The 21211-nt window shown below is 39.0% G+C and overlaps 1 protein-coding gene across 3 annotated transcripts in view; it reads left to right on the top strand.

Moving 5' to 3' along the window:
• The window catches only part of PCDH11X (protocadherin 11 X-linked), a 436859-nt gene that overhangs the window by 367706 nt on the left and 47942 nt on the right, over nt 1-21211 (top strand). Inside the window, exon 7 of one of the 3 annotated variants that reach the window (XM_069015030.1) lies at nt 99-1183. The exons of the other annotated variants lie outside the window; for them this stretch is intronic. Coding sequence (XP_068871131.1) covers nt 99-166 — 68 coding nt within the window. The 3' untranslated portion in view covers nt 167-1183. Of the gene's footprint in view, nt 1-98; nt 1184-21211 lie in introns of those variants that run through there. 3 annotated transcript variants of the gene reach the window in all.

The following is a 21211-nucleotide window of genomic DNA, read 5'->3' as shown; positions in this document are numbered from 1 at the left end:
GCAGTGACCAGTTGTTCTTGCAGTTTGTGTTGGTGAATTTGAAGCACTACCAGAATAAAACTGAAGTCTGCTTTTACTTCTTTCATTCTTTTTTCCAGAGAGAAAGAGAAAGGAAACAGAAACTAAAGTATTCAAGTGGAGAAAGAATAAACACTTAAGATTCTAAGAAGGAACAATCTAAGCAAAGTATGGGATGTCTCAAAAATATCTGTCATAGGTCTATTTAACACAATTAAATTGTCCCACTCCTCCTATTCTAAAAACAAAGAAGAGTTAGAAAAACAATCTGAAAAGAAAGTTTAACAGGGAATATCAGCCTTGAACACAACAGGATGCCCTGTTAACAGCATGTATTTACATTCCCACAAATCAATGTGCAGAAGTGGTAAAAATATATGGGAGTTGGTTTGTCACAAATTTGTATTTTGATAAGATAAATGCAGTGATAATATGGATAGTCAGAATGCTGGAGGTGTGAGAAACTGAGCCCCACCAAGGCATGGAAACTCTCCCTGCCCCAGTGCTCAATGTGCTTCCTGGATAATTTTACACCCCAGGTTGTACACAGGGAATGTTTCTTTGCACTTCTGGGGCTCCTTAGAATTCACTGGGAACCAGAGCATCTGCTAAACTGTTTATGAAAAAGAAAACATCCATAGATACGTTCCACAAGAGCTTTGGCAATCAATTGGTAGAAATGAGTTCTTAATGGTAGGTGATTTTGTGGGATGGAAACTTGCGATATCATGACCTTGCTGCAGCAGGTACACCGTTCATGCCTGGATGGAGTTTCTGACAAAATCAGCATGTAATCATGAGCACTTGATCAAAAGTTCAGGGGGAGAAGCTACAGTCACTCTGAGTTTGACAGGGTCACTTTGAAAATGCATTCAGCGTGCACTCTTGCATACCTGCTGTAGCAATGCAGTTCAATCAAAGGCATTTCGAAAAATGGCTCCATCACCGGATGCTTCATCTCTGGTAATATCTTTGGATCCCATTTCCTTGGAAAGTTAACAAGGCATATTCTAAGGATAGATGCCTTTGGCTAGGGTACATCCAATATTGTATATACAATTTTTCATGAATATGAATGAGTGACTTCAAAATTAACATGTAAGTGTGCATTTCTTCACACTTTTACACATATTTCTGAATGCAGAATACACTGAAAAGCAATGGTTCTAAGGCTGAAGTTAATAAAAGATATTTTGGCTACTCTGGTAACTTGTCAACATTCTTCAGCTGATCAGATACTAATGAATGAATGGATGACTAAAAGCTGAAATGATATTAGGTTCTAATCCTGTCAAATTGCCAGTCTGCCTCCTCATGAACTGAGTGAAGAAAGCAGCGGGATCTTGCCAAAAATATCCAGCCTGGGATCTACTTGTTCTGGCATCCCCCATAAGGCATTCAGGAATGAGTTGTAGCTTGTGGTTAGTATTTACTGCCTCTGCTTCCAAAAATAAGTGAATTGATAATTATGTTCTTTTTTCTGAAAATGCACATTCTTGTGTGCACTGGTAGCTGAACTCTAATATTGAGCCAGAAGTTACAGGTGCCTCAGGGTAGTCTCTTTCTTCCCCCACTTAATTCGTGGTTAATATGAAGGAATCCAAGATTAATAATAAAACCCCAGAGGAAATTATATCTGCTGCTATTTATAGTCTGTGTTCCTGTGGTCCCTGCTCAGGGCTTGAAGGACTCGCCAGGACCCACCAGCCCAGCATCAGATTTTCAGAGCAAGTCACATTTCCCATGCAGACGAGTCGTGCATGGGAAGCAGAGCTGCTGTTGGACACATCAGGTTTATTGTGTTTACACGGAGTGTTTGCATGTCACACACCCCCCAGCTCGAGCTGGGACATGCAGGCACCCAAACTGCATTCTGCCAAAACCATGATGACAGCTTCGAGTCTGTATGCAGAAAACGTTTTAGAGCTGTGCCATGCTGACAGAACTAGAGACCAATACATATTTTAAGAGCTTTTCCTCACAGAGACAGAGAAAACAATGTTGGGAAGTTCTCATCGAGCAAAAGTGGAGTCTCAGGCACGAGCCAAGGAGAGCTGAGGTGTAGGCCCAAAGTGTGGTTGCTGCTGACAGTGGCTCCCTGATACGTTTATCACATCATCACTCTGTGATCCCAATAGGCAAAGGTATTGCAGAGTTAGAGAATCTTATTTTTTATAGCTTGATTTGGCTAAATAGCAACTTTCTGGATACTAATGTATGATTATTTAGTTATTTCAGTTATGCTACAATATAAATAAACCCTAAGGCACGAGTCAGCCTTTGATTTTAGGATGTGCCAGTAAAAGCAAGTGGTATGGACTAATGGCTTCCTTGAACACCCCTCAGAATACGAAAACTCATCTACGTATCTGTCACTGGATATGTGATAATAGCTACATATCTAACATTAAAATTTCATTTTCCCTCTTCTCCAAGACGACATGAATAAAAACCAGTCAGAGCTGTGGAAAATTCTTTTTACGATTTCATTTCTGCTTACACACTAACCAGCGAGCACCACTTTCCATAGCTCCACTCTCCCATCAGTGTTTTATAGCTTATGACCGGCATGTTAAACTTCTCCCCTCCTGGAGGAAATATTGCAAATAAAACACTGGAACCACAGAAACACGGAGGTTGGAGAGAGCCTCTGAAGGTCACCTAGGCTGAAAATTGAAATGCCACTGGAAAAGCAGCACAAAACTCTTTGTAAGTAAATATTTTATTCTTGATCTTTATTTATATGGGAAAGCCAAGAGAAACCTTGTTCTTCTTCCCAGCAGAATGAGAAAAGTAATAAGTACTTTTGTGTGCCACAGGAAGGACTGTCATCCCTACAAGCTGGAAAGGGCAGGGGATGTGAAGTGCTTTGTGCAGGTGCCAGAGCAGGGGATGTCCAGCAAAATCCTGTTGAAGCCAACATCTTGAGGAGTGAAATAGGTCACTCCTTGCTCTTGGCTGCTCTCTTGTACCTGTAGGAAAGAGCCCTAGAAAGAATCCAGTTCTTAGATTAGAAATTATGTTTTCCTGCAGAAAGACTTTGAGAGGGGTGAAAATTTAATAAAATGTCATTCCCAGTAATATTTTTTAATAAAAGGGTACTTGTGATGAAGGTAGACCCATCACAGGAGTGTCAGGGAATGCTGGCATTGTGTGCTTAAAGAAGCAGCAGAATAAACATGTTTATATATTTCTGCTGCTTCCCTGTATGTGGTCAAAATAATTTAAAAAGTGCTTTCATTTCTTCAGCAGATATTGAATAAATATTTCATTCTAGTGCTGCTCTCATGTTAATGATTTTGGCTGGTCACTTCTGAAGCAAAGATAATTTTTTAAGTGCTTCTATACTGGGCAGACACTGTGTTTTCTAATCTTATTATTGAGTTTAATTAGTTTAGGTTAAAGGTCATAAAATGCCAGATTTAAAGTAAATATAATATATAATTGCTTTTATAGTGTATTCTTCATAAGAATTGTACACTGCAGTTTCTACCCCCAGTCTTATTTACAAATTATTAATTCAATAGTAGCACTGCAGTATATACCATTCCCAGTGCTTGAACTTAATTAAGAATGCATCCCTGCTAATTGATTACGGTACTGCTTTCATAGGCATTTTTCCCTAATGGCTATCTCAGGATATTTCCTGCTAATTAGTTAGAAAATTTATTTTGTTTCGTACATTGTCACTAAAAATAAGAACAATCTGAGCTTCACCTTTGTACCATAACATCTATAAGTGTTTTCTTAAAGTTTCAGGGAAATTGCATACTCTTATGTTTTCTGCTCTTTTTCAAAATCAGGTTGGCCATATTTAATTTTCTTATTTTTCTTTTTCCCAATAAATTGATGGAATTACCAATCTGGTTCACAACGTGCATTTGTAAGAATTGTCTTTCTGCTCTATGGAAAAAAGTGCTGTGGTGGATCAAGGCATTTGATCTGCATTTGATTCTCAGCTACCACCAAGAAATAAAAAATGACTGCATTCAGTACTGCAGTAATTTTCTGTCAGGTGTGAAACATTCTCAGGACAAAAAGGAGGTGTGACAGCTCTGGGCAGAGTCAGTAAGGCACCAAAGGGTCAAATACTGGAATTTTGTGCAGATTAAAAGATTGTGGGAAACAAAAAGTTCAAATCTGACATATAATGTCTGAATCCCTCATTAATTCACATCTAATGTAAATAAGAGAGTGTTCAGGTGAGTTGGTGTATTAAACCCTCTGATGTTGGTGTGTGATTCAATGACACTTTCACCTTGTTTAGACTTGCAGATTTGGGAAGGGATCATGAAAGTTATTACAGCAGCCCCGTTCATGCTGTCATGACTTCGAGTATAATGAAATAAGGACTGCAGGAGTAAACAATTGTTTAAGGGGTAGGCATGGTTCCATAACTATTTATTTCTCATTAATTTGTGTTTGTGGTTCTCCACTTCTGATATAAGGACTGACAAAAGTGGGCTTGGCCCCCTGCACCCAGCACAATCTGGGATTAAGATCCTGACCTTGAATTTGATGTGAATTTTTCAAGATTTTACAGCTTTGCATTAGAGACAAATGAGAAGTGACCTAACAGCTGATAAACTCCATCAGACAAAGACATCTGTCTGTGCACGCTGTGCCACAGAACATGTTTGGGAGAGCTGATTTTAGGCCAACTTCCATTTCTCATATCAGCTCCCCGAGGAAGGGGATCTCACGTCACCAAAGCACCGGCAGGTGACGGAAGAATAAGAATAAGAATAAGAATAAGAATAAGAATAAGAATAAGAATAAGAATAAGAATAAGAATAAGAATCTCTGACAAATCTCACTACAAGGATGCCTTGAGTTCAGCTTTTAGGCTTTGTACTGGCTCACTGAAGATGCACAGAGACACTTCCTCCAGCGGGTGTGTGAATCCATGGAGCCTCCAGCTGTTCCTGCTGCTCCTCTGCAGCTCCTTTGCGTGTGCCACAACTCCCGGGGGGAGCCTGCTGGGAGCAGCTGGGAACTCCTCGTATTGCCACGGGCAGACCTGCCAGGGCTGCTCTCTCACCCTCCTGCGTGCTCAGGTACTGGCTCTGGTGGCTGCTTCCAGCAGAAGTCTGAGTGTCTCCACATGGATAACTCTGGATGTTGTCAACAGTTGTGATGCAGATTAAAAGAAGTTTGAGGGAAGCCATTAGAATAAATGATCCAGTGAAGAGCCCTTACTTTTCCTTGAAGGGAGTTGGAGTTACAATTCTAGCTATCCATTTCTTCGGATCTGTTGATCTGTGCACTTGCTTGTTTCTCCACATAAATCTGGTAATTTGCTACATTTCATAAAACCACATAGAAGTTTTGCATTTTTCAGCGTGGCCCTTTCAATCAGTTATCCAATGACAGTCACAATATGTGCGTGGAGGGCAGAAATCCACTCAGGAAACAGAAGGAAAAGCACATATTCATGTACAGATAAAATGATTAAGACTTTCCTTATCTGTCAATATATTGCAATCTGTAAGATGGAAAATGGAAGTGTAGGGTTTCTTTCCTGAATTGAATTCCTCTGAAAAAATGTCACAGATTTTTTTTTTTTTTCCTTTGGTGAGAGTTTACAAAAAGATTGTATTTTTATAGACACTTAGGTGGTCATAATATGAAAAAAAATCGAAGCAAGTGCTTGGTATTCAGCAGATATCTCATTTCTTTGGTAATTTTGTTCAGAACAGACTGTGTCTTCCTGAAAGCACACTGACTTTTTCTCATTTGATTTTTTTCCCTTCTCTTGCACTTATCTTTGACATTTAATTTCCAGATGGGTGCTTAGTATGACTGATGCTTTTTTTTTTTTTTTTTTTTTGGTATGTGTGTGTGTGTGTGTGTGTAATTCAATCCTGAATTCCTTGTCAAAGCTGCAGAAAGTTGGCGGCTGCCAGTTAGGTACCAGCATTTTTGTATATTTATATGTGAAATCCTAATGTGATTAATTAATTATTAAATGCAAATTAACATACCAAGAACCACACAACCTCTGTACATCCCTGGGTCTCTATCTTATCTGATACATTTTGATTTGTTCTTCACTGACATCACTGTCACCATAGTTACCACCAAGACGAGTTAGAAAAACATCTCCGTAAAAACAAAGGAGAAAATATCACTGGTGTAGGGTCTAAGATGGCAGAAGGTTGTCAGATCATTATGAATGGTAGGCAGTACTCAGATTTTTTTGCACTGTGAGGTGTTAGATATGTCTGATTTAATGTTGATGGGCAGAGAATTTGCAAAAGTAAAAGTGTTTGCAGGTTCAGAGTGAGAGTAGCTGTTACCATAGGCTGGTAATTATTTTTATTTGGCTTCAAGAAGCCTGAAGGTGAATCCTTGAGAGGAACAAAACACAAAGAAAATCTTTCAAAGGAGTTGTAACAAGTGAGGGCTGCTTGCTTTTCAAAGAACAGTCACTGCAACAGTTGAAGATTAGGAAAACAATTTGGCAATGGAGTGGGCAGAAAAAAGTTCAGAGGAACTGCTGTTGGCAGAAGTTCATTTCATTCGGTCAATTGAGTCGAGCATTGCAGAAAACAATGATTTACTTTGCAGTGGGCCAAACTTTGGGCACAGAAATAGCTTTGCATGACTTGTGGGAGCATTACATAGATGGCCTGGCAGAGAGAGCCAGGCAGCGTTTTGTACACACATCCTTTGCTTCCACTGGGTACCACTGGGTACATTTTCCTCTCTATTTCCCCAAATTAACATTGTCCTGTAATTACTATCATTTGGAAGGCTCAGTGATTCTGTATATATATGTATCTATATATCTATATAGATATATATAGATATGATAGTAGCTATTGCATGTGAGTGAGTGAATAATGGAATAATGGAGTGGCTCTACTCTTTTGGATGATGTTATGCAGCATTGATGTCAAAGTATCAGAGTTAGTTGGCTTTCATAGATAATTCAACAGTTCCTCTTTAGTCTAGATGAGTGAAAAATTAACTGTGACATTTAATATCTCTTAAAGTATCTGACCTGAACTTTTTTTCCTATCCCTGCTGTATATTTTATATTGATTGGTCCCACTTAACCCTGTATTTTGATGGAGAAGTACTTCCTTTGAAATGACGGAATGTGCTGGTATATACTGAGTTCAGCAGGTAAAATACAGAAAGGGAAGTTATTTTTTTTAACAATAAGGTTCTCTTTTAGAAATCCATGATTGCAGTGGGTGAGATTCTGGGCTTGATGAGATAAAGACTATTCACACTCCAAGTGGATGTGGCTGTAGAAAGGATAGATATGCACTCAAGGTCAGACATTGAAATGTGGAAATAAGCATACAAGTGAATAATGCTGTAAATTCGATAAATCTGGCAATTGGAGGTTTAAGGGAACAGCTCTGGTTGCTTTATTTTTGTCCTTCTACCTTTCCCCTGTAATGGGAGATGCATCTGTGTGGTTAACAATGTTTTATCATATCCTTAGTGCAGTCGAGTCTTGTTCATAGATTTTGTTTATAAATCTCAGTGATAATCACTTTACAGTTTCTCATAGTACCTATCAACCAGCTGATCAGTAAAACATATTTTCTAGCCTGCGTGCACTTTAAAAGAGAGGAGGCAGGAGGGTCACACATGAATCTTACCATTACAAGGGGTTCCTCTTCCCTGTTGAAATCTGAGAGCGAAGACATTTTCTAGTTAAATAGAGAAGAACAATGCAAACTATCATTAAAAATATTAAGTTTAGCATTTCTAATGTGTGATTGTGTAGCAAGATAACCTTCAAGTGCTCCAGATCTATCAAGAATTTTTATCTCAGTGAACTATATCTGCATGTTAATTGTATTAGATTTTCCTGCTATACATCACATGTCTAAAGCTTGTTGGCCATAAGCAAAGGATTGTTGGAGACAGAAGACAAAGATCTTAAAGTAGAAGGTTTCCAGCACAAGAAAACTATGCCTTCAGTTGTCACATGTGCTTTCAGAAGTTCTTTTAGGAATCTATTAAAATTACTTCTAAGTCTGATTATCCTTTAAATTTTAAACTTTAAGCAGTTTTTAATGTAAAATTCTCTAATAAGTCTACCTATAATCTGAGGGGTTTTTATCAAATGACATTGACCTCTTTGAAAAGGACAGTTCTGGTACAGCTTCCACATATTGATATTAAAAAACCTCGTAGCTCTTAGCATTAATTCATTCAGTTTCACAAGACGTTGAGTTGGTAATACAATACAGAAAATGTAAAATATTTTTGATAAGTTTATGTTGTCACCATTTCTTACCTCACATTTGCTGTTTATTGAGCCGCTGGTTAGACTGGTACAAAGCATATTATGTTTTTTTCAGTCATTTTGTGCATTCAGCACTTAAGAAGCAAAGTTCAAAGTGCAATGTTTGTATTTAAATAGTCTATTTTTTGATTTATTTAATGATTGTAATGCAAGGACAATCAAAGCCTCATTGTGCTTGGAAGATAACAAGATACAGATGTGTGTAGATAACAAGCCAACAACGCTGCATTAAATAAGCAGCAGTCACAGTGGTGCTTCACCTTGTCAAAAACCTTCTTTGGAAACAGCTCTCAGAATTTAAGGTGTAATAATGATGATAGATTCCCCTCTGTTTCTTTGTCCTGCACTCACGATGTGCGAAATGCTTTGCTGACTTCCTTTCAAGAGCACAACCCAGCATTAAGAGCTCTACACGTTGGAGCTCTCATGTCAGGGCTCAGCATTGCCTGATTGTTTTTATGACTAAGTCACAAACCCTGTAGTGATGGAGTTAGAAATGCTGATAATTGTCTAAATCTGCTGTCCTTCCAGGAATTCAGAGATCAGGGAGGTTTTCCAAGACTGTAAAACTATCCCTGTCTGTGACCTACAGTGGTGTGAGAGTGCAGGAGTCAGTAACTCCCTCAGTTAGGAGGCTGAGGAAGGCAGTCCACACAGCACTTCCAGGGCAGGGAAAAATATAGACACATCTAGTGAAAATATGGTTATGCTTCTACTTTGAAAAGTCTGTGATAGCTTTACAAATTGTTACTGGGCAAAAGGAATCCAGCAACAGGCAATTTGCTGTTAACACAATTACAACTCGAATGGCTGACTCGAATTTCGGTGTGTGACAGGAATCGGATATCCTGCCACAGTATATTATGCATGGGAATTTCCAACCATAACCCATTAGCAAAAGTCACAGTGCTGCTCTTTTGAGTTCCTAGCTGCAATTAGGCAGCAGTGGGACACTGATGTGAAGCCTTTATGAATAGAAACCAGCATGGCCCTGGGCAAAAGTGTGTGAAGTGAAGGGATGGCTCAGCAGCAGCAGCAGGAGACAAACTCACATTTTGAGCAACTCTGTGTTGCATGAGAAATGTGTTTTAATGTGAACAGGCATCTACATTCACCTGGGTATTACAGGAGACAAACTCCCTGACAGCAGCAGCTCCATCAGTCCTAACTTGAGTAAGAAGCAGGATGGCTCTTAAACAGCAAAGTGTCAAATTATTCTGTTTGTGGAAGCTTTTCCATAAGTTAACTTCATAAATAGAGCTAGTGACACAACTGAATTTTTTATATAGCAGATTTGTTCAGGGGGCTCTTCAGGTTGGTTCCAAAACTCGGGAAGAAGCAAAGAAAACCTAAAAAAAAAGTAACAGGTGAATCAGTTTGCAAAGTTTGCTCACTAAGTTTTGGGGTTCATTACCTAAGGGCTTTGATTTGTGGTAATTCCTTTCTTGGAAGATTGAGGAAGATTGGGTTGTACAGCCATGACTGGGCAGATAAGAATAAATGATTAAGATGTCAACATATGAATGTACTTAACTGAGATAAATCAATGCAGGACCATAGTAAATGTCAAAAGATGCAGAGCTTGAAACAACTAAATTATCAGCTTAAAGAGACAAGGTCTCTGTCAGCAGAGTGAGGAAAAAATCAAGAATGTGAGAGGAGGCTCTATATTCTTACTCTCTCAATTTGTACTGCAATTTAAGGGTCCCTAACTCTTCTTTGTTGTTTTTGTTTTGTTTGTGGGTTGTTTTTTTTTCCCTAATAAATGCTGTTCTGTGCAGTTCCAGACATCAACTGGTTGCAGAAATGTCAGAAAGGTAAAGCCTCTGAAATGATGTTTCATCAAAAAACTATATATAACAATATTTAGTAGGTGTTAAGTGTCAAAGTACAGAGTCAGAGGGGAGCCATGTCACCATCTTTGTGAGCACAAGAGCTGAAGTGTACAGAGTTTACAGAAGCTGGATCTGAGCTTCCCTTGAGGATACCAGAGAGACCTGAAGCTGCCCTGATGTTCATGCAGTGTTAAAAACACTGATTGCTAGAAAAGCACTAAAACACCAAAAGGTGATGTTGCTGAGACAGTATTACCTGTTTAGATGAGTATTTCTGATTAAGTCAGAACAACTAATTAAGCAAATCCCAGTAACTTGGTTTATTTGTCCATTATTTGCATACATTCTGTACTTAAATGTCATATAACCCTGGCAGAACTTTGCTGCAGCACTCAGGACAAAATGCAAATATTGATGGATTTGTACTCATTTAAGGGACAGATGCAACAAAATCTACAGTTTTGCCATGGCCCCTAACTGCTGACCGAGGCCAGGCTTGATAGACTCTTAATTTTAACTATTAAATGGTAATGAGTTTTAAATCAGAACTATTTTGATTATTACCGGTATTTTTAAAACTGAAATGCTTCAGAGGTCAAAATTCCTAATCAAGATCCAAACATAACCAAGTACGCACTAAAAAAGAAATGAACAGAACTCCATAAATGAGAAAAAAAAAAAAAAAATAGATGGAACAGTACTAAAACTTCCAAAGAAACTAAAGAAGAATCCTCAGAGTAGAGCCTCCAGGGTGGGGAAAAAAAAGACTACTTAAAAGTATTAAATTTGGAAAAATTACCTTCCCTAATCATAAATATAATCTTGGCATTGTCAGAACAGTGTGAATTTTGTCCTTGACACTTTGAGTCTGGATCTGAAAAAAAATCCAAACTTCTAAAGTATTTGGGCAAAAAAAATTAAAGAAGTAATTCGACCAGATCTACTTATTTAATCAAACTAATTATTAATTAAAGACGGGATAAGGTAGTCAAGTCAGGAGCTGTGGAGCTCCCTTCCAGTGAGCCTGGGCAGGCCAACATGCAGAGGAGCTGCTCTGCTGCACTGACAACTTTAACAAGGAGCTGCATGCAGGCAGGTTTGAGACAAATTCTTTTGGGCAGTGGTGTGTTTAACCAGATCAGCACTAAGCCATCTTCTACATTTCCACTCAGATGCACAAACCTTCAGCTAAGCGTGTAGGTTTGTGCTTTAACGATATTAAAATGTAATTGGAACTGCCAAAAAGTAACAGTATTGTCTTAGAAATGTGAAAGTTACATAAAATGCAAGGAAATGAGGCACGAGACGCCTGTTAGAAATCTTAGATTTATCTTCCCCCTAAACTGATGATGCTTTAAAGCTTCTCCTCTGTCAGAAATGGCTAGTGAAGATACAAAAAGGAGGCACATCCCAAGTCCAAGTTTCTTGAGAATACACTGAGCAGTTTGAAAGGAAGTTCAAACAGTTGGTCCTACCAGAAGCATTTAATATGTAGGAAGCATTTATTCTGAAAATATTTTTAAAATCCATCGTTCTCAAAGATGCTTTTTTTCTGTCAACATGGCAAAAATTGAAACTATGTAAAAAGCCTCATTATCCCATAAATGCAGCTCTGAAAGCCTTGTCTGGCTGCCTATTGAATTAGCAAATACAAAAGTCGAGCGCTGCGATTGATGCTGCCCTGTCAAAGCAGCAGCCAAGAGGATTTAGCTGGCTTTATTAAAGCTGGGTTGTACGGCAAGACTAAGTATTAATTCTAAATATGGTCGAACACAAGGTTGGAGCATGTCTGCTGAGACTGCTTTTTGCCTCTGTTAGATTACCAGATTCAAGCTTACTGTCAAAACGCAGAACAGAGGTTTAGATGTAAAGTACCAACTGTATTCCACAAAAAAAAAAACTGCTTTAAAGTTTTAACCTTATGACAGTCTTAAGAAAAGGACCCTAAACCCGCCCTCAAACTCAAAGCAATAGAACGCGTGAAATGAAATGTAAAGGATGTCTGTACTCAACTTTTTTGAGAGGGGTGTTTGAATCTTCAAGGAAGAGTGTGAAGAATGCAGCCCATTTCCTGACGATTAGTACCAAAACAGTGACAGGAGCTGAGGGGGCTGCGCTCTCCTGTTGATGAGAGAGCTGTGCCTCCAACAGCTCCATCAGCAGGGCGGGGTCAGGGTTAAGGCAGCCTCTGCAGCCGGAAAGGTCCCCATCCCCACACACCCCAATTCCAGGGAGAACAGCCTGGGACTGGTTGCGGGTATTTTGCTCAGGAGGCAGAAAGGTTGAGTTCATTTGGCATTCAGAAGGCTTGAAGAAGTATTTACACAGGCTTCATTTGTCTGCTGCACATTCTGATTAAAGGAGAGTCAGCTTATTTCTACAGAGAAAACGTGTAACAAAAGGAGCACCAGAGTTAACTGGCTCATCGTTAACTGCTGGAGATGGAGTGAAAACCGAACAGGGTAGAAACTGGGTTTTCAATTTCGAAAAGATTTCTCAGGCTGCTCTTTTCGTGTCTTTAACATGAGTCAAATAGGAAATTCTTACAACTCGAGGAGTCATACTTTTTCATCAACTGCTAGTTTTATTGCCTGCATATTTTTGTGTATCCAGAAAGCGGCAGAAAGCAAAAACGGCACTCAAGTACAAGCGTGCTGCTCATCACCACCAGTGCTGGGAACTCTTAAAGTGTCTGGAAAGATTTATCTCTATGAAATGTATCTGAATGTGGAGACTATTGTGTTCCTATCCAGACATTAAGGTATTCTGTTTGTGTTCTATGATGCCAAGTACACAGTGTTGGAGGGCCACAGGCAGGGGATTGTGAATGGTGCTAAAGAATTCAGGAGATTGTTTGAGAATAGTTAAATGCCCCTCTCAGTTTCTGAGAGTTGCATGCAACTTAAGCTTACATCTGAATTATTAGCAAAAAAGGTCACAAAATATGAGGACAGCAGGGAGAGAGAATAGCTTGGTACACATTTAAATGCCGCTCCATTTGTGCAGAATAAAATGAATATTGTACAGTTTCAGAGGTGTAACTCGCTAGTTAGAATCCATGTCCTGCTACAGAGTGTGGAAATGTCTTCAGATAACTTTGACAACAAGAAGGACACAGTGTTTGGTGTCCAGATTCATATGAACTACCCAAAACTGAGAACATCTGCTTAAGCCCTAAGGCGAGGCAGTAACCCACGAGCTGATCTCTGAGCAGCAGCATATTGCAGAAATCAGCAGGCATGTACAGAACAGAACTCCAGAGCAGCTCCTATAGTTCACAGCTAATTTTTTGCCTGGCAAACAAGGATCCAAATTTGATGAGCTTTAACATACAAGATAATAAGAGCAGTCCCATGGTAGGGAACACTACACAAAAAGAAACAGAGAGAAAACATGAGAAGCTAATTGCTTTAGATTCTCAGCAGCTGTAATGAAATACAGTAAGAAACATCCCCAAGCATAGTGCATTAGATTGACTCGCTCAGAAATCAAGAACTGGTTAAACAAGCAAAACTGAGATTGAACACTCCCAAGCTCAATGGCTCCAATTTCAACACAATTTTTACAGGAAAATTCATGCTGTTTGCCCAGCATGCACAAATTAAAATTAAGCTAAAAATGTTTTTCCTTTGTTCTTTTCTACTTTACTTTTCAATGAGCAATTTTTCTCGCATAAACACTGAGCAGAGCAAATAACAAGCTCATTGAAAATATGAGTCAAGAACAAGCAGTTGATTTCTTATCTTTGCACTGCAAATTAGGCATACAACTCAAGTACAGTGTTGTCCTTCTTAAAATGCATCTTTAAGTATCTGTAAGAACATCTTCATTTCCAAAAAATGGGGTTACTCTACCAGCTGAAAAATATGTTATTCTAGTGAGCTTTCCACTTCTGTATTATCCTGGGTGTAGGCCTTAAATTGAAGCATACCACTCAAACCATGGGATGATGAGCAGTAATTCATGGCTTCACTCATAGCTGCAATGGAGTCAGTGCAAGTGCAAGTCAATCCAATTTTCTTGTACCTGTGAAAGTAATGGTAGAATTAAGGATACAGCATTTCTCAGAGAGAACAAGGATCAAACGTCCCCAAACATTGCACTGCTGCCTTAGCTGGAGTAGGAGAATGGAGCACATCATGTGGAATGAAAGATTTCAGTGTTACATTTCTCCATCACAGTTTAGGCTGCTCTGGACACTATTGCCATACCCATCTGGCATAAGGGCTACTGCCTGGGCAAGTTGGAGTCCATCCTGATGATATGACATGATCTGAATTTCAGCATATTTCAGTCACTCAGTACAATAAAAGTCTCATGCTTTCCACTCCAGGGTTTTAACCATGTCAAGCACTATTTGTTTCTTGCCTATCTGACATGACTGTGCAGCAAGAACCTGGGAAATCTGTGCAAAGTTCTGTCACTCTCCCCAGCACCAGCAACTGCAACTACAACTAAATTTGCATTTAGGACTACTTTTTACTCCAGATGATAGAGAGAAAAAAAGGTATTTTGTACCCTGGTATTTAGGAAATTCAGGTGTGCTGGGTATCAGGTATAGTTTGGCTCTCTTAAGTTGACTGGTAACTCCCAGAGAGTGAAACTGCTCTGATTTAATCACATGCCTCTGTTAAGTATCTCAGTCTAAAAGTCTGATTAAAATCACTTTTCCTCAGGAACTCAGTTTGGTGAAAATTTCTGTTAAGATTTTGTAATTAATTTGTTTCCTCTTTTTCACTTGGCAGTTGAAAGTGTATAGATTTTTTTAAACAAAAAGCTTGTGGGTGTTAGTTCTCATACTGCACATCCTTACTGCTGTTGATTAACATGGTGAACAAAAAAATTATGGTCCTTCCTTTTCCAAAATCACAGAATTACTCATTTTCCACTTGAATATCAGGTGTCAATCAAATGTGAGTCTCATAATTATGGTTGTCCAGTTACTTCCATTCATTAAAATTATATGCATAACAACATATTGTTTCTAAATTCCTCTTCAGAAAAACAGGATTCTGCTTTTTCATTCTGCAGTTTATTTAAAGGTTAAATTTTGATTTTAAAGCAAGAATTATATTGTGCCAAATATAAAGCTCTGTTTGTTATGACTTACACTAAAAGAAAATCTTGCTAATTTTATTCTGACACTTCTCATTCCGTACATGATTTTTGATAAGTTGAATATATTTAGTGCAGAAATACTTCAAATGTTCTTAGTTTGACAGAACAATAAATAAATCAGTAAGTAGAAAACATATTTATTGCTGCTAGCAACTGCTTTCCTTGTAAGGATAAAAGAAGCGGTTTAAAGAGGTTTTTTCCCAATATATTAAAAAAAACCCCAATAGTTCTGCTGGTTTACACTAGCACAAAACTATTATATCTCACAATATTTACCCAAAGTATATAGTATATTGACAAGAACATATTAACCTTTAATAACCAGAAGAGTTCAATTTTTATCTAATTATCCAGAAATGCCAAGAGATTTTGGGTTGGTTGTGGGGTTTTGTTGCTGCTTTTTTTGTTTTTAACCATTCTGATGTCTACATTAACAGTACATTTTAGATTGGTCTATTTTAACACAGTTTTTTCAGCAGCTGAAATACTGCTTTTGGTATCTGAACTTCCCTTTCACTGATTCCTTATTCCCATTGAGAAGCAGTTTGGGTATTTCATCCAGGTAAGATGGATCCAAGGAACCATCCAAGTCATTCCGTGCTGCATTGTCCTGGTCCTGAGAGGGATGTGCAAGTGCAGTTGTTTCATCTCCTGAGCAGTGGCACAGCTCAGGATCAGCAGTTTGACAAATCCAGCTGCTTTATGGAGACTGAAGATGTCCTCTTCCATGGCACACAGGCAGTGAACTGATGGGGAGTTTGATCTGCAGTTCTCCACCTGTTCACCAGAAGGTGAACTTTGCAGACTTTAATCTCATTAAAACATCATTGGGGAAAACAGTAAGGAATTCTGAGCAGTAGGCCCAAGTCTTAGTCTTGGCTGCAGGAATATCCTCCAGCTATTGCACATCTGGCACTGAGAAGCTTTCAGCAGGGACACAGCCTACTCAAACCAGGAAAATGCTATTTGGCCATTGATATGTGAAATAAGTGCAATAATTTCTTTGGTGTTCCTTGAGCTTGGTGGACAGGTTGATTTGATTTGATTTGTGCACATTACCTGCCCAGCCAGCCTAACAGCCTCAGCAGTCCCATAGTTACAGGGGAATATTGTGTGGAATATCCAGCTGGGCAACAGGACTTCCAAGCAAAATGCAAGCCTACAGCTCCATGCTTGGCTGTCTTGAAGCAGAGCCTTTCGAGAAAGGAATGCCACAATCCTTTAATTGCCACACAGTGGGAAAGCCACTTTATCCCACAATCAATAGGGCAATTGCTTCGGTAATTTACATCCTTTCTGCAGATGTGAAAATGCTTTTGCCTGAACACCAGTTAAGGCCTGGTCTTTCTTAAGATAAATGGCTCACAAAAAGCTCCTAACAAAATCTAGATGTTCTTTTTGTGGTCCTAACATACCACTAGGAATCAAAAAAGATTGAAAAAAAGTCTTGGAATTAGGAGTTTGCGAAAACCGGTTTTGTGCTGTCAGTGAAGAGCCGTATGCACATGAGCTGGGTGAAATGGTTTGTGCCCGGGAAGGGTGGCCTTGGAGCCTGGTTATGAATTGCAGTCAAAGCACAGCACACAGACTTAATCGTTTCATTGAAAATGAGACAAAGGCTTCTAAAATTTTAAACACAATAATTCTGGGGTTTAATCCTCTCTCTCAGCTCAGATTTTGCGGGGCACAGCCCAGCTCGTGGCTTGCTTTGGTCCTGGCTGCATTGTTTTCCTCTGCAAATTCAGCGAGAAAAGTAATAAAAGACAACCTGCGACTGCAAGGTTCAAGAGCAACCATTTGAAAACGCATTTTAGCAATCTTTGCTAAATGATTCTTAGGCTCTCTGATAGGCTTTGGCTGGCCTGTGCCCAGGGGATGCTGCCCCGTTAGGCGCAGGTACAGCCCGGATGGAGCATGGGGTGCTTTGTTTCCAGAGCCCCTCTGCCTCAGGGATCCTCAGCCCTGTTCTGGGAGAGGATTCCTGACAGGCAGGAGGGGTTCACTCTCTCCATGGCCCCTTCAGTCACTGCTGCTTTTCTTTTCCTGAGGCTGCCAGCAAAAGTGCCAATTAGTAGCAATTGTGATGGTGATTTCTGAAGTGCAGTTTAAAGGATTTCTAACCCGGTTGGAGCTGTTGTCAGTTGACTGACTGGAATAATAATAATAATAAAAAAAGCTCAGCTCTTCTCCAGAAGCTTGTTAGACTTTCCTGTGCGATCTGCTATGGATAGTGGAACTGCCACAGCTTTTGCATTCAAAAGAGGGATTTTCCTAAAAGCATCAGTGAGCACTTGGCTGTTTTATCTGCTCTAAAAAACCTTAATTTTAAATTCTGTTAAAAACAAAAATAAATGAGGATCTGGAAGTAGGAGGGGGAAAAAAGAAATAAAGTAACCTTTGGGGCATGCATGACTGTTTCAATACACCAGGATGCCTTAAGTGTAGACTTATCAAGTGGAAAAAATATTATGCATTTTTTTTTTATGTACAGAGTTACTGAGATAGAACCATAAGCACTAAATAGGTTAAAACACAAGGGGCCTGATATACTGCAGCTTTGTGTTGACATTTTATCATAAACATTGCAAACTGACACATACTGACAAGCCGTCCAAAGAAGTAAACATTTTTTATTTGTATATAATAAGGGAAAGCTTGAACTGAATGTGAACAGCATGAAGCCATTTTCTTAAAAACTAATCTTTGTTTAAAATATTTTCTTTCTGGGATCATACATATTTAGCTTCTTGAATTTTTTGTCCCTTAGTAGCTTGATCTTGCAGCACTGTGAGACCTGTTCTCAGAATTAATGTACTTGCACGAGAAGCCTCTTTGCAAAACAAATAGCATTCTTAAATCTCAGGGCCATATGTATTGGTTGCATCAAATATCACATCTTCTTTTAGCATTCCCAAGAGGCTTTTTTTTTTTTTTTTAACTTGGACCAAAATAAATCCCACATTCAAGGCCCTGAGTGAGTTGCAGGAGCACAGGCGGGGCTCGCTGTGTGGGACATGGACAGCAGCCCTGTGTCCTTCCTGCTCCTGTCTGGAGGACTTCCAGCTACCCCTGAGGCACTGACTGGTTTTGCCTCACTCCCAAGGACTCCTCCTGAGCTGGTCCTCTCTTAGAGAAAGGGGACATGACTGAGGGAGCACAAACAAAACAAACCCCATAGGACACACTGTGGTGAGGCTCCTGCATGGGGAGAAGGCTTTGGCAGGAGCTCCTGAGCTTCAAGCCCAGCCTTTCCATCCTGTTCCTGTGAACACGCCAGCAAAGTCTGCTGGGAGGGAGCAGAAGGGTTTACAATTGCTGTCTTTGGAGCAGGGGGTGTGAATTCCTGTGAGAGCAGTGTCCCCCCAGTGCACCCACCAGGGTCGCGGCTGTGTTCCATACGGGCCGAACAGGGGGCAAGGGAAAACAGGGGCTTTGGGTTCATTAAATGAGTGTTGGGTCACTTCTCTGGGACTTGGACTCAGTTCAGCTGAGGCTATAAAAAGATTAAAGCAATTCATTTGGGTGTTTTCAGAAGACTCAGAAGTGTGAGACGTTGCACACTCATTTTGTGGTGCCCTAAGGATATCTGTCCAAGGAGACCTGGGGACCACCACTGAGAGATAGTTCATACTTCTAAAATTGCTTTTGGGACTTTAAATACCTGTTGCCTGTTGCTTAACTTTTACTCACATCCTAAACCCCACTTTTTTTTTTTTGCTGTGTCTGTCTGTTTTGCAGTGAGGTTTAAGCAGATGTCAATCATAGGAGTTTTACAGAGATTTCTGTTACCACACTTCCATTTCCATAAATAGGAGTAAAAACTCCTGATATTGCAATGCAGTTTTTGTACATACTGAATGATATTCTGGTTATATAAGTGACAAGTGCCTCAGAGACTGAAGGTGTTTTGAAATATGCCGTAGCTGTCCTTTGGAGAGAAAGAAGGATCACACTCTAATGCTAATAACAAACAAAGACACTGTGGGTGTAAAATGCCTTTAAAATATTTGCTGACCAAAAATATGTGAGGGTTTCCCCCTCATCTTTTTCTGGTGCAAATGGTAGAAGAGAAATCAAAATTACTTGGTTTGCTTTTTAATCTGGAAAGAAAAAAGGGGGCTTAATTTTTAAAAAATAAAATTTTGTCTGTTTAGAAAAAAATATGTTGGGGTAAAGGTTGTATTTTTTTGATAGAGTGAATTTTCAATCTGTAAGAATACTACAGCTGGCCCCTCCACTCCTGGAAGAAGTGGTGTCAGTGCAATTAATAGACCAATAGTAGCTCTCTGAAGTTTTATTGTTTACAATTATAACAACAACTTTGTTGGTTGCAAAACTGGATCCAGAATAAGACCAGATAATATCTATGGTTATTTTCCAGGTATCCACGTTTTTCATGCACAGTTTCATACAAAAACATGCACACATATTGTGTTTGTTTATATATAATAGCCACATTTTCTTTCATAAAACAATAGTAACTCACAAATATTTTTTAATGTAAAATTATTGATGTAATTTTTTTTTTCTGGCTAAAGCCTGCCTGAATATATAAATATTTTAATGTCTTATGTGACTTTTCCTCTATATACCAAGAAAGATCCCTGTGATTAAAGTATGTAATGTATTTTAGGCACAAGCAGTTTGCCAAATTCAGAGTTATGATCACAGAACCCTTCTGCAAAAACAAAATCAGCCTCTGTTTCTGGCAACCATATCACATAATATCTTTTATGTCAGGCTCTGTCTTAAAAATTATTCTTATGACTGCTTGGAGCTATCAAATTCCTTTAATGGGTCTTAAGTTTTCTAATTTCTGTGCCAATTTATTCATGGCATTTGTTTTGTGCCAACATTATTGTTTTAATTCGCTAATTTTTATTCTTCTGATCCATTTAAAAAAAAAATTATCATTGTATTTTGGAATTCATTTTTTTAGGCAAAGGAGCAAGCATCCTTTAGTCTGCTTGTTCACCATTCACCAGCCAGCTGTAGTAATTTTCTATTTAACTTCATTTTTTTTATTGCTGTTTACAAGAATTGTATAAACCCTCTAGATAAAACCCTCATGTATTGAATTAAAGCATGAATCCCTCCCGATATCTATAGAAAAATGCCAAAAATGCCTGTATAGAACAGCAAAGTGTGTTCATCTTTTTCATCATCATGTTAACTGGGACTGTTTAGAGAGAGGAGCAGCTGGGGTAGTTCTGCAGAGACCCATTCCCTCCCAGTCAGAGCCCCCTCCGTAATTCCATGCATTTATATACTGTAAGGAGGAAGGGGGTGCTTTGAAAAAGAGGTAGGAAAATTGAGGCATTAAAAAGAAGTATGTGGGAGTAAATGGAAGTTGCTAGGGTGGAAGAATTTTGGGACACGGGCATTCTGTTAATTAGCATTCCAAAGATATTTTCGTCTTGTAACTTTTCCCATGAACTGCCCCCTGGGCTACCATTCCCTGTTATTAGTACACTTAAATTTTAATGGTGTTAAATTTCATTTTGCCATCCTTCTCAAGGTCATCTAGTTCCTTGTGTTTGATGTTCTAGTGCCCTTTGAGCTGATGGCTTTCAATTTCCTCCCACCAGAAGACCCCATCAGCACCTGCTTTTTTATGGATCCATTAACACTGGATAAGAAGGCTCCTGCCCACCTGTTCATGTCTTCCCTTTGCAATGGGTTTGTTTTGTAATATTTAAGCAACCTTTTCTCTCTTTTTACAATTCTTTTGCGACCACTTTCTGCAGATTAACTCATAGTTTCCTATACGTGACAAATATTTTATATTAAGGTTCAGATTGGTTGGTTCTAACAAATTTCCTTTATCTACAAAATCAGTTATCATTCTGACATCCAGAGCTGTGAGTAAACTTAGGCTCTCTGTCACCTCTTTTACCATCTACCTGCATGTCTTTACAAGGAAAGTGATGACTTTTAGGTTTCTTCTCTCTGTGTGGAAAAGAAAATC

The sequence above is a fragment of the Aphelocoma coerulescens genome, chromosome 4A (assembly GCF_041296385.1).
Source record: "Aphelocoma coerulescens isolate FSJ_1873_10779 chromosome 4A, UR_Acoe_1.0, whole genome shotgun sequence".
Lineage (NCBI taxonomy): Eukaryota > Metazoa > Chordata > Aves > Passeriformes > Corvidae > Aphelocoma > Aphelocoma coerulescens.
The sequence above is the reverse complement of the archived record's forward strand: the minus strand, read 5'-3'. Positions and strand labels throughout refer to the sequence as shown.